At 40.6% G+C, this 18,012-nt stretch overlaps 1 protein-coding gene across 1 annotated transcript in view; it reads right to left on the reverse strand.

Annotated features, from left to right (window-relative positions):
* ARHGEF38 (Rho guanine nucleotide exchange factor 38) overlaps positions 1 to 18,012 on the reverse strand; it is a 35,488-nt gene that overhangs the window by 17,095 nt on the left and 381 nt on the right. Inside the window, exons 2-4 of the mRNA XM_010200941.2 lie at positions 8,500 to 8,690; positions 5,838 to 5,961; positions 1,384 to 1,531 (exon numbers count right to left, since the gene is read on the reverse strand). Of these exons, the coding sequence (XP_010199243.2) occupies positions 1,384 to 1,531; positions 5,838 to 5,961; positions 8,500 to 8,690 (463 nt within the window). The remainder of the gene's footprint in view (positions 1 to 1,383; positions 1,532 to 5,837; positions 5,962 to 8,499; positions 8,691 to 18,012) is intronic.

The following is an 18,012-nucleotide window of genomic DNA, read 5'->3' on the forward strand; positions in this document are numbered from 1 at the left end:
GCTACAATGGCTCAGCACAAAAAATCTTTCCACAAATTCCAGTTGTTATGTTGGAACAGGAGCTCCTCTTGCTGGCTTTGGAACTCAAGTGGCAGCATCCACTGTAGCATGTATGTGGATACTATCTTGTATCTTTATTTCCTTCCATGTCCCCTTGCCTCAGCAGCAGGGGTGAATCCATGACAATAATGGCTTCTCTTGACAAATTGGAAAAGATTACATTAGCTATCAGCAACTAAAATACCCCCTTAGGGGAGATGCTTGGCTATCCATTAATCTGAAAGATGGAGTTTATATATATATATGAGACAATCTATTTCTTTCAACTTACAGGGTAGCTAAAACCTAAGGATCCCGCACATACACTTTGCTATGTATTTAATGACTGGACACATTGCACAAAATAAGTCTCGTTTTCAACATAACCTATCTTCAAAGTGAAGATTTGTTTCATAATGTTGTTAATATTTTCCTCCACCATTCTTTCCAGATTTCACTTGGACATACTTCCAATCCCCTAAATTTTGACACATCTCTTCAAACACGTCACTAACTGTGGTTGCTGAACAATCTGCTGCATTATTTGTGATAGCTACAAGCATACAGCATGGGTCTTTCCTGGAGCTGGAGCTAGACCTCTGATCTGAAAGACTGTGGCATGTTCCTTCTCTGATAGCTTTTGGGGAAGTGAGGGGATAAGGGGATTTATGAGTGGAAGGAGAAGCGCTCTCCATGGAGTGGAGCAGCTGTTTCCTGGGACTGGCTGCAGGAGGAATCTGTGCTGGAGAAAAGATGGATGTGCTATCTTGCAGCATCCCCAGTTCTGAACACATTTCTGCCAGGGGCTTGCACATTGGCCAATGGCACAAAGCACCTTCCCTTGGTGGGACCTGGCAGCTTGCTCCAACACTGATCATTCTCAAATATCCCCAACATGAAGGGTCCAGCACCACAGAGCTGCTCCAGATGCCTGAGGCCTTGCAATAGGGACCCAGAAACACCAGTGTGTGTGAATAGCTCCATTACAGTCTAGCTGAATTCAAGCAACAGAATAGATGAAGATAGGGACAGCAAGTTTCCTGGGAGCTGGGCAAGGTATTCCCAATAGCCCATGATATGATGCAGCATTTCTTTGCCAATGTGAGGCACTGAAGCTAAGGGAAGAGCAACCTTTCTTGTGCTATTTTTGGCCATCTTAGAGAGAAAGAAATCTAATCACAGCCCCTGGCTTGTCATCTTTTCATGAAAGCAGCATAAGCCAGAGCTCCCAGCAAGCCTCATAAAACTCCAGATTTACAGGGGACCTTTCATCTACATCCATTTAAAATGTTCCCTGCCAGGCAACTGACTATGGACAGAAATCATCATTTGAAAAGATCTTACTTTAAGGACTGTACACAGTGTCTTAAATGCTGTTTCAGTTCTTCATCCTTTTCATAGGATTCCAGCATGGTGTGTGCATCATCGTGGCGATAGCAGTAGATTTTATATGTGTCTTCTAGTGGGCCTTTAATCTGCAAGAACACTTCCCCTGTTAAGGAGAAAAACAAAGTGTGTCAAGCCAGACAACAGCATCTCAGAAGGAGTTTTATTATTCCACCACATTAGCCGTGAGCTGAAAAGGCTGGCTTCCACTTTACTTCCCTTAGAAACAATCTTGCGTGTTTACGTGCATTATTTATTACATGTATTTCTCAGCTGCTCATCTTTGTCATAGCCAGGCACCATTATATCAGTGTTAATGCACAAAAATTCCCTCAGGAAAAGGCATGAAATAGCTACAACTCACACCCCTTCATATACAACCCCCTAATTCACTGCCCCAGCTGAATGCCCCTTCTGTGGAAACCACACAGGAGAGCTTAACTGTTAAGGGAAGACGGTTTTCTGCGTTGTGGGCTCGCAGGAGGGAGGAATGTAAGCCTGTTAATTTTCCTCTTGACTTTTTTTTCAACTGAATATGAACTTAAATGAGTTATAACAGGAATAATGACTCTATCTCCCATTAGCCATTTCACTTTTATCTGTTTTGCAAAATTCTAAAATGGCAATTGTTATGGCCTAGAATAGAGATTTTTTTTTTTCCTTCACAAGACAGAGGAACAACCTCCACCCCTCCCCTGATTAAATAAAACCACTGTGGATTACAGCCATTTTTATATAGTATCTAAATTTATATATGACTGAAGGGAGACAACATTTCCAGTTCTCCATGCCACCATTTTTCCACAAAGAACAGTTGGGGATTTTAGAGGCAATAAAGCAGTCCCGCACTCATTTCACATTTAATTCTGGTGCCCGATTCTCTCAGCCTAAAATTCTTGTGTTGGTTTCTACACATGTAAGAAATAATATCCGATCAGAGAAGGCACGTTTCATCTCTTCTGCTGAGATACTCATTCAGTTGTCACACCCTTATGTAGCAGCACTCTGATCAGCACCCTTGGAAAAGCTTATAATAAACAACAGCAACGGTGAAAACTCCCAGGCATTTACTGAAAATTACATCTATGTGGCAACCAGTCTCATGTTTTATAAACATTCCTGCTGAGTTATAGCAATGATTTTTAAAGCTAAAAGCCAAACATCCCCTTAATTGGGGGCTCTCTGTTCCTTGACAGAGCGAGTGCCAAGCTGTCAAGCATTCTCCATGTTCCATCCTGACCGGAGTGGGCTGTTTCATAATACATTGCATTGAACTGCTCCATCTTAGAGTGAAAAAAGATTCAGTTACCACAGTAACACAGCTCTGGGTTTTTTCCCCTAGCAGCGAAGGTTAACTGGGCTGTCTAATGCATATTGGTTTTGAGGTGCGAATAAGGGAACAATGATGGAGCTAAGACCATACGAGTTCATTTTAGTTACTGTGAGGCCAGTCAGAGAAGCACCAGCATCCTACAGTTAAACTCTCTTTAGCTGCCTGTCTTGTCTGTCTTGTGCCTAATGCTAATGCTGATGGCTACCAATGCACATCATATTCTGACTCTACCACAATCTCTCTATACAGTTCTTTCTTAGCCAACAATGTAAGGGGAAATCCTAAAAAGTTATCTCATGATCCTATTCCCTTGGTGTCTGATTCTCAGAGATGCTGAGCTCTCACAGTTTTCACTAACCATAAGTGGAGCTCTAAGTACTTAACATGGCCCACATTGTTCTAAGCTCTCAAGTGAGGTTACATTTTCAGTAGCAAAAATGCAAGCTGTAGAGTTACAGCTCATTTCAGCATATACTAGAGGCTGGAAATTACCATTCTGTTCTTCAGAATAAAAGAGATGAGCAAGATCTGTTCACTGATGTGTTTTGCCACAATGACAGACACTTTCATTGACTCTCAATTATGAGAAAAATTATGTGCTGATTCACAGACAGAGCCTTTAAAAAGCAGACAGATTCCTTAAGCCTGAAGCCCTTCTCACCTCTGAGCCACATGGATCGAATCAGATGAGCTTTGAGCCTATCACTGGGGAGCTTGCTTTGTGGACCAAAACTACATTGCATTGGGCATAGCTTTAAAAATATGGGGTCTTTTGGGCACTCCAACAGATAGCAATCTGTCTGATGCCACTTCTTAAGTGTGATGGACATCAGTCTCAAAGAAAACATAATTAAAAGAAAGGTTTTAGTGACAGAAACAGTTTCTCCCAGGGGCTTTCAGTTGTACTTCCTGTGTGGACAGCAGTGGGAGAAGAAGGAAAAAGGGGTCTAATAGCCAAAGCCAGAGTAAAGTTACCAAGTCTGTGTATCCCTCCGCATACATTATCCAGAACAGAAAGGAGGAAAAAATACAGGAGAGGAATCAGCCTCAGCTGCAAAAGGTCTGTCTACATTAGCATTTTAGCTTAGATTAGGAGAGGGCTTTTTAAGCCAATCTCTCAGTAGTCCTCATCTCCCATGCCTTGACTGTGTAGTGGAACAGACACAGGCAGACAAACTGGATCCTTTTGAGGATGGTAATTACCATACACTTCAAGGGGATATCATATGCAATCCAATCATAAAGGGTATCCCTCAATCCACAAGAACAGGCTACAGCTGCTGCATGGTCCTTAGCACCAACTATTTCACTCTACAAGTCTGCTCCTATTGGACATTACTACTCATCAATGTGGACATAGCATAAAGAGACTAAATAAGAATGCAGACTAAAATAAGACATGAAGACAAGTAACCACTTTGTTTTAATTTCAAACAAGTGAATTAGTAGTTCTCCCCAACTTCACCATGAGTGGGTTGCTTTCCAAAGTAAGATATTTCAATGCGCGATGTTTAAACACCATAAACATTCTGGAATATGATGAGTGTGTTAAACATTCTTGGCCTTCTTTTCCTATAGTCTGGCTTTAACAACTTTTACACTGACTATGGAGATCCTGAAAACAAAATTATCCCCTTGATGTACTTCTAAAGGATGATAAACTTTCTAACTTCTTGCTTACAGTGCTGCAACTATTCTACCTGCTCTTGTCTCAGCCTTTCGAAGAGTGTCTCACACCTTATTTGCCTTTTTTTAACCTGCCATAATTTAGCCAACTCCTGTGAATCACAATCCCACACATTTTCATGGTTCTTTGTCTGATTCTGGAGGAATACACTGCAATAGATGGATTAAATTTTTTGTCTTTACTTCTGGATGTGTCAGTGAAGTAAAAGGATGATTCTCTTGGCTGTGAGAAAGGTACTTCCTGCTGGAATAGGACATTGCTTAGTAAAGGTATGACTCATCATGATGCACTTCTATTGAAATGCCGCCAAACACCACAGTCACATCAAACTACGTGAAGCTGTTGCCTTGGCAAATCAGATTGAGACGTGCTGGGATTAATACTTTTTCCCAAGCCTCATATGCTTTAATATCATAGTTCTTAGTCAAATGATAAGTGATTTTTTTTTTACCCCATTATTTGCAAGAAAATGGGTTCTTTCTACAATGTGTTACATGTAGTATGTGGTCAGTTTAGGCAAGAAAGAACCTTTCTGGCTTCTGAATCATGGTTTTTAGTTTTTTAAACTAAATTAGTTGACTTTGTGCTGAAGTAGATTAAGAATTCTCACCTTAACCCTTAAGGTGGAGCACCTATTGCCTCTGCATCAAAGAAACAGTTACGGGAGACCTGAGGAGCAATAACTTCTCAAATCTCTCCAGCTGTGCCACAAGAACAAGTGAACAGATCACAGCCCTATCACTCACGGCCTGAACTGCAGAACATGTGGCTGTTGTGACAGATCCAGGGTCAACCCATTTGCTGAAAATACCCATGATCCCTACAGACATTCCTGAGCAGATTCCCACAAACCTCATATCCATTACAGCTTCCTTGCCTTATTGACCATGTCCCTGCTAAGTGCACTTAACCACCTCTTACATTTCCTGTATCACCAAAATTAAAGTTTACAGTGCAGGAGTGGTGGTTTGTGACATGTTTCTTATTCCAATAATTTTTAATGCTTTTCTTGAATGGTACAATTAAGAGTATTCAACAGATGAGTAAGCATGGTCAGAGTTAGGCTGGCAATATCAAACTAGATGAAAAGGATATTATCTATATGTGGAAAAACTCAGTGCTGCAGTTTTTACTCATGCTAAACTCATTCTCTCCTTCCTTCCTCCTCTTCAACATCCAGATGGCTTGAAAAAGAGAATCATGATTATATGAGTACAGTAGAGAGACTGGACAGGTTTCACATGTCATTTTTCCTGTGTCATTAAGGACAGCTTGTAGCATGTTGGCCTCTGGGAGCAGCACTTGTTAGGTCTGATGAGAATAGAGGACAGGGGAGTATTATGTTTATTCTTTTACGTAGTTTTGTAGAACTCAAGAGGACAGTAAACATACCGATTACTTGCATGGGTGGTTCCACATCTGTTGTGGCTTCTTCCAACAATGACAGCAGTTTGGCTGATAGTTGATGGACCAATTCAATGTTGCTAAACAAACCATCCACGTCAAGGCGAGCAATCTAATTGAATACAAGTATTAAGCAGCTACTGACAAAAGATAAAGAAAGACATTGTATATTACAGATCTTCTCTTGCTATTTCCTGAGGAAACACCACTTCTGCAAAACCTCCTATAAACATCCTCCATGTGACTTCAAGGACACATACAGGGCTCTCAGATTAGGATAATACGATTGATGCCCTTAACAAAGGGCATGTTATCAAGTGCATTTAAACTTATTTTGAACTATTCTTAATCTAAAAGTGTTTACCTAGGAAGGAAATAAACATTAAGAAATAAAGAAAAGATCCTTAGCTGGCTTTAAAATGTTTGTTTACTTTCTCACCAAGGAAAAGAATAGCTGACAGTGGATTTGATTCCCTGATTAGCACTTGCCAACAGCAGCCAGTGTATAGACTGAGACCTTGGCACTTTGGTGCCAGCTACGAGGTACAAAGATTTCCAGCTCGTGGTACCATTTTACACTGGTTGTCCTAGAAATCCAAAAATACAATCAAGATCACATAATTTCTACTAAAACAATCACATTTACAATTATGGGTATTAATATAACCTAAAGGACTTCCTACAGAGCCTGGATACATAACATTGACTGTAGTGACCTGCATCAGTTTACACCAACAGAAAATTAGGTTCTGTGTCAGAGCAAGTAAAAAAATTCCAGGACAGATATTTTTCATGCAGTAGTTACTTCTTTCCTGGTGCAGCAGGGCAAGAGTTAATATTCAGGGACAATTGAAAATTGCTAGTGGTAATGTGTTAATACTGAGAACAAAGGCAAGACTGATTCTGACATCTGTATTGATACCTTTTGAATGTTATCTCTCCATTAGAAACAGAATTGCTGACTTACATAGCAGCTTTCCAGATGCCAGGAGGATCAAATTGCATGCTATTGTAACAGAATCAGAAATATGCTTTCAGTACTAATGCAGTTAATTTCTTTATAGGTATTATAGGGGCTAGAACACATTTTATCCATTTGGAAATATGAAACAGATTCATTGTTGGGTCAATTCTCTAAATGTTATTCTTCTCTAAACACATTAGAAAATTTCAATATGGTAGTTTACCCAAGAACTAGCTTTAAAAACATATAACATTCTTGAAAGCCTTTCAAAAATGCCGAGGTTATTACATTCAGAGTTATAATCTCTAAATTACTTTTCCTGTATACATCTAGCACAGGACTTGTGACCTCCACTACACCACAATGCCTATGTAATATTTGGAACTACACTGTGCACGGACACTTACACACATTCATACAGTGACAAAGGACAGATTGAAACATATGTTTTCAGTTGGCTGGAAAAGAGTGAAGGAATACAATGACCTTGTCAAAAATCTCAGCAAATTCAACCAGGGAATACTCTTGCTCAGTTCTGGCCAGGCTGCGGAGGGAGTCAAGTGGAGACTACTTCTGAGTCGATCAAGAAGTGAAGGGGAAGAAGTCAAGAACTTCTTAAAGTTATGTCAGCAGATGCCAGCTTTTCCGAAAAAAGTGTTGGAACATTTGAAAATGTTCTGAAAATGAGTTTGAACTCTGACAGAGTTTTAAGAGAGAAAGAAGGTCCTTAAACAGAACAGGCTTCAGCTGGCCACATGATTTCACAAAGAGGCGGTGCCAACGTCATCTATAGACATTTTGGTATCAGCATCTGTATTTTGTCACCAATCTCATAAGAAACCCTACATACAGAGTACTTGGTTTAAGGTCTGCTTAAAATTAATTTTATTCTCTATTAGCAGCAGATACCGTTTGTGCAGCGCTGTGAACGCTATGTTGCAGGCCCCACAAGTACAACTCTTTCTCTGGACAACCTCTTCTACTCCCAGCTTTTGGCTGCATCATTTTTCTACAAATTGAAATACTTTTGAGGAAAAGGTGCTCTTTGAAGTCTCAGATGAAAAAGAAAATGGGTATCATTGGCCTAATAAGATCTTTTGCCTGAAAGATAGTCCACGAGAGTTCCTTCTTAAATGTACTTTAGCTATGTGGGATACAAATTTCTGAAATGCTCACTGGTCTGGCAGGCATGGTATTTGTCTACCACAGCTGTCTTCAGGCTGGATAAAGTTACCTTTATGACTGAATTTAATCTTGCTGGGGAGGCTCAAGTCATTCCAGGTGTTTATCATGGAAAATACTTATTTACACTGTTTTTTACTGCTTTTGGAGGTGTTAGTAAATGTCTGACAGGGCACGTACCAGGAGCTTATAATTACAGAGAAGTATGAAGGGCTGGAAGCTGCTATTGCAACCCACAGTCGGGGATCCAAACTGCCCTCTGGGCAAACATCTCGATGCAGGATTTACGTAAGCACAGCACAAATGTCAGGAGTGTACCTGACTTCCCGCTCTCCTCGCTAGAGCCCTGACATGCCCCTTTTCAAAAAGGGAGCTCCAAACTCGGTCTTGGCACCACGTCACTCTCATGCTGACACTTGTGCTTGCATTAAGATTATCTGCAAGTAGAATATGGGCGAGTTGGGACCCTGATGTCATGCCTCATCCTCTGCCCTTGGTGCTCACCTGCTTTTTTCTCAAGGGTTGAATCACTTCCTTGATGCAGAGATCCAGGTTGCTGATATAGTCTTTCTCTGTCTGCACGAGTTCTGCGATGATTTTCACCCTCCTGGCCAGCATGCGGCTGCTAATGTGTTCTTCATCCTCCTGTGGTGAATTGGCAGGGGGTGAGGACCCTGCATACGGGCCCATTTTTTCTGTTTAAAAGAGAGAGGTTTGTGAGAAGCATTGTAATCTCTCATGCTCAGCCTGCATGGCCATGGAGGAACATAACCAATGCCTGTTGGAAACTCCAAAATCTCCCCAGAGTACTGAAAAGAGGCATAAGAAACAGCAATCCCAGATCAGACTGAGTGTTGTCCCATCTCCCTCCTCTAAAAGTGAACATGAGTTTGGTGAAGGAAACCATCCATTTAGCAGTTATCCATCACTGTTTTTTCCTGGCTTTGAAGTTATACATGTGGGCAGAAACCTTCCAAGGAACACAAGAGAGCCTGATCCTGGTCACAGTGAAATTCAAGCATAGCTGATGTGCTTCTACATGTTTCAACACAAACTTGGTCTGGTCTGACACCTATTATGGTTTGGAGAATGGGAAAATAATGTGTTCCTGTGGAAGAAAAGGGTGGTGTTTACCATAAATAAGCTTCACTGGAATAACATTCGCTCTGTGTGATGTAATGTTGAGTCTATTCTTGGGGGACTGAAGGCAGCAGGTACTAGAGGACAAACTTTCAAAGGAAGACAATGTCACTAAAAATGGTGATGAAACCTGGAACTCTGTTTAAATCCAGTTTCTTTGAAAGAGGCAAAGGAGTTATAGGAGAAGATGGAGAAACCTTTAATGACCAACACCAAACATTTATTGGAACAACATTTGAATTAGGACATTCTTAACCATCTTTCCATACTTAAGACCTAGAATATCTGATTTGTTCCAAATATGTGGAAATGCAAGTGAATCTTCTATAAATTCTTAATTCATTGTATGCTCCAGGACCTGCACACAACCTACTTATCTGTAATAGTCTTCCCTTTGCTGGTTCATAAGATAGCCTGCAGACATCCATGTCACCTGTACAAAGGACACCATTTTTTTTTCTGTGTACACTGACAATCTCTATTTTTCATTAGGAAAAGACACACACATACACATACACACACACAAAGAAAGATTTCTGAGACTATCCTGGTGTTTTACTACTAGCCACAAGATGGTGCAGAGTACCAACAAAGATGGACATAGCATTTACCATACTAATCTCTGCATTATCTAGGCAGTGCTTTCACTTGACTGTACGGGTTTGTATTGCTCAACAGCAAAAGATAGGAATCTGCAGAGGATCAGACTGCTGTGCCTCTGTTTTAGCTTCTTGTAAGTGGCATACTGTATGAGGCAATCGCTTGCTGATAGCCAATATGGAATGTATTGCAGTTGTGTGAATTGATTGTCAAGGGTGAGGCTGTGAGTGCTCAAGCGAGCATCGGACAGCATGCAGCTAACTCCAACAGTCCTGGAGCTGGATTTAGGGGATAATCAAGTAGCTTTCAGGAAAGAGGGCACTGACCAGTCTTCCGCTAAGAGGTGTAAATGCGTATAAATCCAGCGCATTGTCATTCTCAACACCCTCTACAATTTATGCTAACCAATGATATTCAGGAAGGACAGTCTTGTTAACAATTTTTCTCCCATTAGGTTTTCTAATAAGACTGATGTGACCACTGTTATTGTTTTAAATAGCTCCTTTCAGGATTAGCTGCCATTTTTAAACAGTGAGGACAAAGAACCCAAACAAAATGGGGAGAGAAGGCTTTTTTATCAGACTATTTTTTTTTATTTAGATATGCTTCTTTGAGTTTTTAGCCTTCAAATCTCTGTGCGTATAATGCAGACATGAACACTCTGTCCTCAAGTTTGTACATGGGCAATAAAATGGAAACATGATGAGGATGCCTCCTCTCAAGGCCTGGCCTAACCAAGGAATTTTAAGCTGAATCTTGCCCATGTTGGTGTGAGTGCATGGACTGCACAGGAACTCAAACTGTTGCAGAGCTTATCCACCAAGGTGCCATATGCTAGACAAAGAAGGTGAGTAAAATTGGTACCAGCATGACTCCACAGCTCCCTCTGAGCCATTTTCTGCTAAGGTTGCAGAGTAAGACTACCATGTCTACTGCTTACATGCTAAAATGGCCGGTATTTTTTCCTCTCAAAACTTAGAGTATGTAACCACACTTATAAAAGGATCAGGAACCATAAGAATAATGCATATCTGTTCAAGTTCTGCACCAAAACCAGCATTTTTCTTGAAACTGGGCATGGAAATATTTGAGTGTGTGTACATGACTCATGTGAGAGTTCAGGGTGATTCTTGATAAAGTGCAGAGAGGACTAAACATCCTGGAAGATCTCAGAAGTGTCATTTTGTCTCGGATGTAGCACTGTTGTCACTAACAAATTCCACTATCATATGGAATTTGAAGGTAAACACAAGATGCTGTGCAGAAGAACTTTCTAATCTTTTATACTGGTGGCAGGGGAGGGCATTATATGAACAAAATAAAGGCACTGTATCACACTTCAGGCTTGAAGACACAATCCCTCGAGAAGCTGTTCTTTCAGTTTATGTCATTACATCGCCTTGATCAAATTTGATTTTTGAATTATGTCAGGGCTCATCTATTATCCTTATTGCATGATAGATAATAATGCCAGGAAAGAAAAACTATTCTCAACAGGAAGAAATAACCATGTGAAATATCAAGTAGATGTTGTTTCCTTATATAAAACCTGAGGATTTTTAACAAATATATCCAAAGAATTACAATTTTCCATTTTCACTCAATGTTCACTTTTTTTAGTTCAGGCATGTCTGTCTCTATAGAATGCAACAGCCAGATCCTGAAGTGATGATTGCAGCCAAAACCTGTGATTTCATGTTCAGCTGATTGCTTTTGACCAATTTGAGAACATTAGCAGCTTGCTGAAATCCTTGTGGAGTAAATGAAAGTTTAATGAAAGCACAAACAGCAAGTGTGTATCTGGAATATAAGCAGACTTGTTTATACCTGGTAATGTGTACCAGTGCCGGAACAGTTCAAAAGAGGTGATTAGCAGGAGGAGACATTGATGAAGATTAACTGTTACAGTAAGAATTTGGCTCATTCATCCTCTGAGATGTCAGGTTTAGAAAAAAAATGCCAGAAGAATGGTTTATTAAACAACTGTGTCTCAAGTCTTTTTTTTTTTACAAAAAAAAGAGTAATCAATACTTTTAGTAGGCATAAAAATGTAAAGTTGAAGGTAGTGCTTGCAACTGCTGCTTTATGATGTCAGTTATTTGCAGGAGTCACCTTTCTGGAGGACTTTACTTTGGAGTGGAAGGTGGTGACCTTAGTTTTCCAGTCAGGTATTAAAGTACGTGGCTCCAGTTGCACAGAACAAGAGGTTCCCCTAAGTGATGACATGGTCAAAGCAGCCACATGTCTTATAAAAACAGCTTCTTGTAAGTGTTAACTCCAAAAATATTCCCCAGGTGGAGATACTCAGCAGTGCAGTGAGAGCACAGAGGAACAGAGCCTGCAGTATGCAAATGCAGCAGCTTTCTCTAGGCCCAAGGGAAGTATTGGGAGATCTTTGCAAGAGACTGGAGGAGCAGCCATAGCAGGTTTGCAAGATCTATACATGCAAATTTCCCTGGCTTTCCCACCTAGAGAGTGGGCAGTTCTGAGATGCCTGCTCTCTCCCTCCTTCTTCCCAGGTAAGATGCTCAGATTGGATATTACATTACTCCTTGGTGATGGGATCCAGGTTTCTATTCTCCATCCAATGCTTTCCATGTAGAATTGAAGGTACTGGTACAGAATATAGCAACAAGTACAGTGATGTTGGTGAGTGGAGTAAATAACAGGCCTTTTCGTTACTTAGGCAGCATTTGGAGGATGCCAAAGGAACACAAGCTCTGCACTTGTGCTGTGCACATATGGGGATTTTGGCTGGCACAAGGAAGTTGTGAAGGCATAAGTTATCAAGGTATAACAAACAAATTACAGCATTACTGTGTTTTCACGTGTAGAAACCTGAGTCTCACACCACTCTGGATAAAATTACCCCTCTGTGACAGCAAGTCCTCAGATAGCCTGTACCCTCAGATAACCTAGCTATTACACATGGGAATGTACAACAGCTTTTATCAGCTGGATTTGGGAATGAAATGCAGGCAACCAAGTTCAGAGACTGCGGCTACAGCAGCTTTTCTCTCCTCATTCACATCTCCCCCTGAGCCTTGGCCCCACTTCTGCCCCTTACACTCTGCTTTCACTGTGAGTGTCAGGAAGGCTGCGGGGCACGAGGACATGGGGATCCTTGGAAATGGGGGAGCCTGAAATGGGACACTGTGTAGGAGAGAAGTGTATCACATGAGCTTACACAAAGAGTTTTACTCCAGATCCCATTCCCCTTGTGAAGGACCACTTCACAGGCATGTGTTTGTAGTTTTGCACCAGAGTTATTACAATGCAACAATATGGTGCTAGCACAGTGTCAATTAGATCTGTGAACTCAAGTTAGGCATTAAAATACAAAAGGATTGGGAGAGGGCTGTGAAAAATGCCTTTTTTTCTTTTACTCAAGATACACAGAACAGCAGCATTGTTCAGGAGTGGGTTTGTTGCACATAGTCTGCCAGTTACACATGCAAAAAGCCCCTTTTTCTAAGCACAGAAGAAAAACACAGGGTCAGAATGACCTTGTACCAGTTTTCTTGGTCAACAGGTTTGCTCATAAAATCTGCATCAGAGACTTCCTCGCAATTAGGTCATTCGATCTTTGATCATTTTTCTGTTCCATAAGGCACAGAAAATATTTACATTCAACATGCAAGTTCTTTCTTCAATTCCTTGACAGCAGATCGCTTTAATTATGTGTGCTGACAGGACTACAGAGAGATCCCATGTGACCGCAAAGGAAAGGAAGAAAGCTTATCATCAGGTGACAGAAGAATGCCCTTATTGTTAGCACCAATACTTACAAATAAACCTTTCCAACGTGTCATATGCTGGTATAAATATACCACTCCTGTAGCACTGAGCTAATGCGTTAATAAAGTAAGAACCAAGGAAGGGCTGCATCTGAACCGATTCTCTGGGGACACATGTGCCTCAAGATTTGGCACGGATTACCTGTATGAGCAGTGAGCAGTGTGACCCACAATCCAAAGTATCTCAATTAATAAAACATTTTCTCATACACTCGGAGAAGGATCTGTAAGTCTCCTTGGGTCCTAGTCTTCACTCCTTTACCCCAGCTGCTGTTACTAGTTATGCTGCAGTAGCCCCTAAGAGTTCTAAACCACAAGGTGGGACTTGATTTTCAGTGCTAACTGCTGTGCAGTGGCACACGGCAGCATAAAATGGATTCTGCTCTGAAAAGATGAGCACGCTTCGCAGCGTGACTGTCACTGCAATAAACTCAAGGAATAACTCAAGCTTTATTGCAGTTCAAGTTAACAGAATTAAATCTTTCGAGCTTAAATTTGCAGGGGAAAAAAATAAAAGTAATTGTTAGATCATGATTTCTCATCACAGGGCACAGGGGTATATTTTCATCAAACTGCACTTCGGCAAACCATCCAGACTTTTACTCCTCGCTGTACTTCAGCAAACCAGCCTCTCCAAAGATCAATACATTTTGCAAAGAAATAGGATATCATCTGCACAACAGTCCATAGAAAGTTAATCAGTAAGTACAGCACAAAGCAAATAAGGAACTGGGGAGAGGCCTGGAGTATCTTTACTCTTGGTTGGAGGTAGTGAGAAGCTTTTGTGCATGGGTGGCCTATGCAGGAAGAAGCCATGTACTCAGCAGGCAGGGAGGAGGAGGGGATGGAGAAAGATGACCTGCTTGGGATGGAGCAAAGTGGGATGAGTTGCCTCTGATTGGGCTTTGGTATGCCAAGGGATAGGAACTTTCCTGGAATTTGCATAATTTTGCGAGTTTCTGCATCGTTTCTGGTGTCGATTTTTTCCCATAACTACATTAGGCACAGGCAAAACATGAAATTCAGGGTTCAGACACAAGCTTTGAGGCAATACATTTAGGAAGGTGTGTGATTTCAACCACTGTATCTATTAAAGGCATGTCTGATGTATTTTAAATTGAAGAATGTGTAAATCAGTTAACAGTGCAGTTGACCCATTCACAGCAAAACTTACAAGAGAGTTAATATGTAATAGATTTGTAAAACAAGGAGTATTTCCAAAGCATGTATTGTCTTTTTGAACACTGCAAATGTGATCTCCAACTCCTGGAAATGCACCATTTTCTATAGCTTATTTTTCACACCAAGCACAAGTTTGGTATGTAATTACTAACAAAAAAACAACAATCTGTCCAAAACTTAACAGACAGTGAACTTTAAATTTCTTTTCATGGTCTAACCTTTTTGGTTGGTAGCTTCTATCTCTATGATACAATGCAACTTAATCTGCCCTGATCCTGCAATATGCCTTGTGTGCCAATAACTACTTCAAGGAAACTCCTTTAACCAAAATACATAGGTACTCACAGAACCTACGTTTTAGGTTAATTTAAAAACTCATCCCAACATTCAGCAATACATAGATATTTAATATAATTACTTTTACAGCTGCTACTGATGGATTTTCACTGTAGAAAAGAGACCAACTACTACCAGCTACACAGCTACAGATAATACATTTGAAAACAGAGCTGCTTAATACCATTTTCTGCTGTTGCTTAAGGCTACTAGCAAGTTCCTCATTCCTCTTGAAAGGATGTATGTGCAGAATCTTCCGGTGAATGTAGGGCAGAGCACCTCATAGAAATATCACAGGAGCTCTCTCTTAGCCTTTCTAATGATATTATTTCTGCATTCAGCACAAATGCAAGCGAATATGCCTTCCTTAATGCAATTCTTCCCACTTTAGAAAAGAGATGCTTCTGTCTAGTTGATGGAGAGCTATGGAAGAAAAATCTACATATATGGCTTGATGAAGGCAATTCTGGACTCATCCAAGAGTGCATCTACAACATGAGTTCTAGATGGCTGCATGGTTGTACAGTCAATCTGCCATTCAATGGCAATCCCCTTGCTTTCCCCTATCTAGAATGGGTCTGCAGGCATTTGATTATCTCACAAGATAAGTTGAAAAAGATGCACTAATGCCTGCCAAAGTCTTTGAGAATATAATGGTTACTTTGCATCTTATTTCCTTTTAAACAGAGAAAAGCCAGGAGGTGTTATATGACCATTCACACCACATAAGGTATTGAATAGATGTGTCTAGTATAATAACTAACCAGGAAAATGGCTTGTGTTTTTAACAAATTCTTAATTTTAAAGTGAAAAACTCCTGCAGTAGTTTGCACCTTTGACAATGTTACTGTGCTTATGTTTGCAGACTTATAGAGTCCCAGAGGTAGACTCTCTTTATAGAAAACATTTTGGACTCTGTGTAATACAGTAAAACTTGAGAGAAATCCAAGGTCAGAAACTGAATTCTTGGGAGTCTAGCAAAGATGGGGGTTCTGCAGCCTCTGACTCATACCTGTGGAAACCTGGTTCACTCACAGGATATTCCCCTCTGCAGAGTTTGCTCCTGTTGCACTTCCCTGTCTTACATATCCTTGTCTGTGCTAAGATCTACTGCAGCCCTGCAGAGCTGTATGTTAGAAAGCATGTTAACAGGGAGGAGCAACTAAACACACCACTTTTTCTCCAATTCATACAGGAAGCAAGAGCTAATTATTACCATTTGTATCCTTTTGCAAAGCATTTATCATTCGAGGGTGATCAGAGAGCACAGACAGCAACAGGGCTGTTGGGTTTTCTTACCAAAAATGAGGAATGCAAAAGCTTTATGCCAACAAAATCACGTTCCTCACCTTAGAGTTAAGCTGCTTCATATCCCCAGCACTAGTGAGAAAATGAAGAACATAAAGGCATACAATCATAGCACATTATCAGCGCTGGCAAGTGTCACATTAGGTCCAAGATCTCTGATCATTATCAGATTCAGGCACATCTAGCTCAGCAAAATTTGATCCAGATCAGATCTGAGCACACAATCACATTTCTTTCTGTTGCAACTGTAAATACACTTGATAGGAATTTCCACTGACTTTGTATTTTCACTCTGAGGACAGAGAACTTCTAATCCAACACAAATCCTGCAGGTACCTTGTTAACCCATTGCTATTTTTTCCTGAACAAACGTGAGCTGATACCAGACAGGTGCTTTGCAATAGGTGGCTGCAACAATTTCAGCCAGTGGCAGGTGCTATAAAGTTTAATTTACCCTCTCCTTGGACTGCTGACATAAACATAACCTTACACTTTGCCATAACTACCTGAGCTTCCCCAACTCCTTTTCTCCCGATTTTAAACAGGAGACATCCGTGTCACAAATACACCTGCCACAGGACAGAAAGACTTCACATTTTCTGCCGGATACTGCTCTGATAGCCTTGACCTCACCTGGGCAACCAACCTCCTTCACACATGAAAAAACATTGTTTTGGTGGGACACATGCCAGGAACTTGTCTGTCCAGCCATAGTAATCTGTGCTTGTGCTCTAAAACGCTCCCACCCGATTCCTGCAGCACGTGCCTGATTTAACTTCAAATTTTTCATCTTCTCATTGATTAGCCATCACGAGGAGGGAACAGCAAAATCAATTAACCGCTCTATTGTTCTCGGCGTGTGCAGCCCCCATATAAATTATTTTCAGGTTTATTATTTTATTTTCTGCTTTTGTCGTATCTCTGAAGGAATGTTACTTCCTAATGAGGGTATCAAAACCATAATACAGCAACCCAAAGTATTTTCCTGTTTTATTTCCCCATCAAGGATTATTGCCACAAGAGTGACTGTCACTAGGCAGTTATATCACTTTTAGTAATAAAGTCTTACATTATAATAATACTCAAACCCCACATTGGGATGGGACTCTCTTGTTCATGACCCTGGAAACACAGAGAAATTCATTAGTTTGTGTTCCAGAGCACTCCCAGAAATAGCCATATACATTCTTCATGCTTTTCCTCAATTTGTAGCATAGCATTTATTCTTTGATTGACAGGCCCAATACTGACATGCTTTGCCAACTTCTGGTCCAGATGCAATTTGGTTATTTAAAAAGAAACCCTCTCCATAATGGTATAATTTGAATATGCATATCCACCAAAACACATATTTGGATGTACTTCAGTTCAGGCTTCTACAATCTGAGCAACAGATAAACACATTATACATCCTGATGTTTTTAACTGAAAGAAAAAAACTGCCCTTAACGCTTCTAATTACTTAGCTTATGTCCCACTTGATGCCACAGCCAAAGACAGATAGAATGGAGCACATAGGATGGAGCAAACATATTTACACATTACTGTTTACGTTGGAAATGCATTCTGGTGACAAATGAGAAAGATCCCTATTGCATATGCATTTTGCAGAAACACACCAAAACCTTTGATTGCATTTTGCATCCTCTCCACA

Source organism: Colius striatus, chromosome 3, assembly GCF_028858725.1.
Source record: "Colius striatus isolate bColStr4 chromosome 3, bColStr4.1.hap1, whole genome shotgun sequence".
Classification (NCBI taxonomy): domain Eukaryota; kingdom Metazoa; phylum Chordata; class Aves; order Coliiformes; family Coliidae; genus Colius; species Colius striatus.